The sequence below is a fragment of the Eschscholzia californica genome, unplaced genomic scaffold (genome assembly GCF_041429995.1).
Source record: "Eschscholzia californica isolate CP2 unplaced genomic scaffold, dmEscCali1.0.p SCAF_1, whole genome shotgun sequence".
Classification (NCBI taxonomy): domain Eukaryota; kingdom Viridiplantae; phylum Streptophyta; class Magnoliopsida; order Ranunculales; family Papaveraceae; genus Eschscholzia; species Eschscholzia californica.
Window position 1 is genome coordinate 24,236,480 of NW_028238198.1, and position 4,727 is coordinate 24,241,206.

A 4,727-nucleotide genomic window follows, 5' to 3' on the forward strand; every position below is an offset into this window, starting at 1 on the left:
GATAATTTTATGTTTCCACTCTCTGAAAGTGAAGAAGAGTTGATTGCTGGTGGAATATTAATTATTTCAAATGCTGATGATTTGTATTCGAAGCATCTTGAAGAAAAAGTAAGGAAACTTGAAGCTGATTGTGAAGAAAAGAATAGAGCTTTGAAGTTTAAAGATGAAGAAATAGATAAGTTGAAAGAAGAACTGTACTGCATAAGAGAATCAAATTTGATTCTTATCAAAGAAAATGAGCAATTGAAAGCTGCAAAACAAACAAAGTGCAGTGAAGAAGTTGATGAGAACATGTCAAAGATGAAGTCAGCTACAAAGTCAAAAAGTACTGAAAAAAAAGTAGCTTCAAAGTCAAAAGGTACCATCAACATGAAGGGTTTGAATGATGGAGATCAAGTAAGTTCAGAAAAACAAAATCAGGAGGTTGGTACAAAGACTAACCTAAAAAGGAAAGAAAAGGATGAAACTTCGGACTTTGATACATCTGAGAAGAAAGAATCCAAGTCAAAGAAGTTAAAAGTAAAATGCAACATAACAAGGGGTTCTGCAATTGAGAAGGTAGAAGTAACTGAAGATACTTCGAAAACTCTAACTGTTGTGAGAGATAATGATGCATTTGCTAAGTGGGATACTTCGGAAATTTGGAACCTTATCAACAAAGAAGAAATGAATATAGTTAAAGAATTCTATGCATTGGCAAACAAAAGGTAATGACAAATTTACTTCAAAATTTATTTTTAATTCTGTGAGTTGCAACACATTTACTTTATGCAAACATTGATTTGCAACAAATGCCATGCAAACAGTTAGTTGCATACACTGCCATGCAAACAGTTAGTTGCATACTCTGGTCTGCAAACAATGAGTTGCAATAAGTAAATGCAAACAGTGGGTTGCAATCTATTTTTGAACTAATTACATTGTATATGTTTTGTAGTTCAATTGCATGGAACAGGAATACAAACATAATCATCCTTGGAGAATACATTGAAGCACTACTTATGAATCAGTTTGTTGACAGTCAAATAATAGATTGGTATATTTTACATAAACTGAAATTCAACAAATTCACAACTGTTTTCAGTTCAACTATATGGGTAAGTTATTTATTTAAATCATTACTAATTTGTATTTGTTTTAGTTTAGTTTTCTAATTAGATGAACCACATTATATTTGTAGACATTGATGAAATTTAATGCTTCCAAAGGCACAATTGAAGAGTTGGTAAACAAGAAGCTGAAAGAAGGTTATAGAAAGAGTAGTCCTTGATTTTTATTTCCATTCAACACAAGTTCTACAGATGGAAGTAATGAAGGGTTCCATTGGCACCTTGTTGCTTTCGACAGAATGCATCAAAAATGGTTTCATTATGATTCTATGAAGAACACACCAAAGACAACTGCACGATGTTCGAAGGATGCAAAGTTATTCATTAATGCTTTGGTGGACAAAATCAATGAACTAGAATTGACAGATAAACCCCTCAAAAAAAATGAAAAGATCACAAAAGTAAAATGCCCAAAACAGCAAAATTCGTAAGTATAAACTTATTGATTTTTATTTCATTATGTTTGCCATAAAAATTATGAATGCTAATTAATTTATCATGTAATGTAGGGTTGATTGTGGAATGTATGTGCTTTTATATGTTGAAAGATTCAAAAGAGGTGAATTCCCAGAGTCTAATGTAGAATGGCCTGAAGATATGGATAAGATGGCATCGAGAAAGAGAGCTGAAATTGCAGTTTCAATCTTGAGTGATTCTGCAAACAAACCTTGGGTTTCAGGAGCAATTAGTGAAGATTAAAACTCTGCATTATTGATTAACATTTGAATATTGATATGGTACAATTTGATTTTCTTAATTTTGTTTAAAAGATGATGGGAGTGTTTGAACATCAGGATTTACTATAATTAGGTAATATGTTTGTTTAAATCTCAATGCAAATGAATGTTTTTCAAAAGCTAATGTTACACTCAGGTCAATCCCAGATTAGCATAGCATGAAGTTAAGTTATTCATCTATGAATCTTATACAATGTGAACAATAACATATATATTAAATGTATAATGAATGTTTTTCAAAAAATCGGGGGCTTCGCCCCCGAACCCCCATAATTTATCTTTTGTTTAATGACTGCTTGCAATAAACAAACAAAATGCAAACAACATTTTCATTAAATTTATTTGGAGAAAACTCTTTGAAGGCACTGGCTTGTATAGACATATCGATGCAAACAAATAGTTGCATTTCACACAGATGCAAACAAATAGTTGCATTTCACACAGATGCAAACAAATGGTTGCATTCACACAGATGCAAACAAATGGTTGCATTTCACACAGATGCAAACAAACGGTTGCATTTCACACAGATGCAAACAAACGGTTGCATATCAAATTGTTCCCATCAGGCCTGCAACACAGTAACCTAAAATGTATACCTAGAACTACCTGCAACACAATACATTTTCATACATTTAACCAAAACAAACATATCATATTGAAATGTCAAATAATCCTTTACATAGAGTAACAATAAAGAAATGAATGTCAAAATAAATCTTAATTCAATATTGCTGCACACGTTCTTTTGTTGTGATGCGATAACTTGCCACAACGTCCACATTTTCTCTTCTTCTTAAACTTGGCTGCTCCAGCACTCTCAATTCTCACACTCCTTGGCCTACCAGGTGGTCTCTTATTTGATGGTGGATTGATTATCGTCTCATTTGTTGCAAACTCCTTGGGTTCATCACTGTTTGGAATGGGGATAATGGTGTGTTCATAAGTTTTCTTGAAGCTCTCGGTCGTAAAATATTGTTCAACAAATGTATCCATAGGTCGTCCATCATACTTGATAGCTATAATAGCATGCTCACATGGGAGGCATTCTACTTGCCATTTCAAACATGAACAGTAGAACGAACTCAAATCAACTAACTGGCTTGGTGTTGAAAAGATCTCATATACAAATTTCGATGATTTTACAACCTTCCATGTAGAGCCGAACTTACGCCTTTGTCTTATGATTTTATCTATCTCCGGACACAACAAACTAGTCCATTTTCCAGCTAGTTCAAGTCTTGTTTGCATCATTTCCATCATTCGTACACGAATGGTTTCTAACATTAGAACTATCGACATACCCCTTTCCTCTCTAATCCAGGAATTATAACTCTCACATAAAGATGAACAAACCTCACCATACCTTTTACCGACAAAATAAGAGTTTGCCCATTTTTCAAATGGGCAATTCTTAAAGAAATCCGTCAAACGTCTACCACCTACTAACTCCATCTCTTTAAAATGAATGATAAATTCATCCTTAGTCAACGCACGAGCAGCCCGATATAACAAAGACTCAATGTAATCTGCTCTTTGAGCACCATAACCAATTGCATTAACTAAGTTGTTCCTAATATGCCACACGCAATAACTATGGTGGGCATCTGGAAAAAGATCACTAACTCCTTTGATAATACTCGGGTGACGATCAGATAAGAAAGTATATGTACGACTTCTATCAACAACACGAGCCAAATTCTCCAAAAACCAATTCCAATTTGAATTGTTTTCAACACTAACAACAGCTAAAGCAATAGTAAAAAATCCTGAAAAAGAAAACGTAGTTAAATAAATAATTGCAACTAGAAGACTTGTTAAACAAATTCATTTACTTACAAATCATACCTTCATTGCCATTCTTTGCACAAGCTGTTAGCAAAGTCCCCTTATATTTGGATTTAAGATGCGTCCCATCAATCCAAATAACAGGCCTGCAGTACTTAAAGCCATGAATACAAGCCTCGTATGCTATAAAAACCCTTTCAAACTGATAAGTGTCCATATCAAGTTGTAGCTGCACATAACTACCAGGATTCCACTTCATAATGGACTTCGTATACCAATCAAGTTTAGCATATCCAGATTCCTCATCACCAAATGCAGAATCAAGTGCTTTTTTCTTTGCATTATAAGCAATATAATACGGGATTTTAATACCATAATCTGATTGGAAAGTAGTAATAATAGCCTTGTTTTTCTTTTTCGGATCAACCTTTACTTCACTTTCTATCAAATTAGATACAACACGAGAATGAACTGCTGGCTTGTTTATATCAGTAAACCCCCCACCACAAGTGTGCTCAGGAACATATTTCTTCAAATAAAATAACGATGAAATACCAAACCTTGAACAACCATGAACCTTCCACCCACAACCCTCAACCGGACATACTGCTACTACCCTATGAGCATGGTTCCTCTTCATTCTATACCCAAAACCAAATTTGATGCAATATCTATTCAATGCAAACCTAAATTGATCAGCACCTCCTTCAAACTTCTGACCAACTTCAGTAAACACAGATCCCCAAGATTCAGACCGGAGAGGATGTTGGAACAACTTCGATGAAGAATCAGCTTGAGTAAAACAAGATGAAGCACTAGATGACTCAACTAATTCCATTTCCTGAACATCAAAACAAATCTGTTAACAATGCTGCAAATACAAAAGCAATGTTCTACTCAATTGTGCAAACACGAGTTGCAGTTCTACCCAAATTGTGCAAACACAATTTGCAGAACAAAAATCATTAGAAATTGATAATCGTCAGAACCAACAAACAAATGTATGAAAAAAATCAAAACACTAAACATAAAGCAATCTATAATACATAAACAAAACAAACATATATAGGTTTGAAGATTCATCAAGTATAGG

The 4,727-nt window shown here is 33.9% G+C and overlaps 2 protein-coding genes across 2 annotated transcripts; one reads left to right on the forward strand and one right to left on the reverse strand.

Annotated features, from left to right (window-relative positions):
* On the forward strand, positions 1–1,920 carry LOC147565314 (uncharacterized). Its single transcript, XM_086666939.1, has 4 exons — positions 1–707; positions 938–1,097; positions 1,181–1,536; positions 1,619–1,920. Exons 1-3 carry the CDS (start codon positions 10–12, stop codon positions 1,268–1,270), a joined length of 948 nt encoding a protein of 315 aa, XP_086523065.1. The 5' UTR covers positions 1–9; the 3' UTR covers positions 1,271–1,536; positions 1,619–1,920.
* Positions 1,921–2,566: 646 nt separating this feature from the next.
* LOC147565315 (protein FAR1-RELATED SEQUENCE 2-like) lies at positions 2,567–4,472 on the reverse strand. The gene is made up of 3 exons (XM_086651508.1): positions 4,073–4,472; positions 3,695–4,012; positions 2,567–3,615 (listed from the first exon to the last, which is right to left on the reverse strand). The coding sequence occupies exons 1-3, from the start codon at positions 4,470–4,472 to the stop codon at positions 2,567–2,569; spliced, it is 1,767 nt and encodes a 588-aa protein (XP_086507634.1).
* Positions 4,473–4,727: the final 255 nt, after the last annotated feature.

Excerpts from the sequence above, each read along its gene's own strand:
- LOC147565314 (XM_086666939.1), top strand. The coding sequence starts at position 10 with ATGTTTCCACTCTCTGAAAGTGAAGAAGAGTTGATTGCTGGTGGAATA. Across the intron at positions 708-937 it reads TATGCATTGGCAAACAAAAG|TTCAATTGCATGGAACAGGA; the intron begins GTAATGACAAAT and ends TATGTTTTGTAG. Across the intron at positions 1,098-1,180 it reads TTTTCAGTTCAACTATATGG|ACATTGATGAAATTTAATGC; the intron begins GTAAGTTATTTA and ends TTATATTTGTAG.
- LOC147565315 (XM_086651508.1), bottom strand. The coding sequence starts at position 4,472 with ATGGAATTAGTTGAGTCATCTAGTGCTTCATCTTGTTTTACTCAAGCT. Across the intron at positions 4,013-4,072 it reads TGTATCTAATTTGATAGAAA|ATTATGGTATTAAAATCCCG; the intron begins GTGAAGTAAAGG and ends CTTTCCAATCAG. Across the intron at positions 3,616-3,694 it reads TGCAAAGAATGGCAATGAAG|GATTTTTTACTATTGCTTTA; the intron begins GTATGATTTGTA and ends TTTCTTTTTCAG.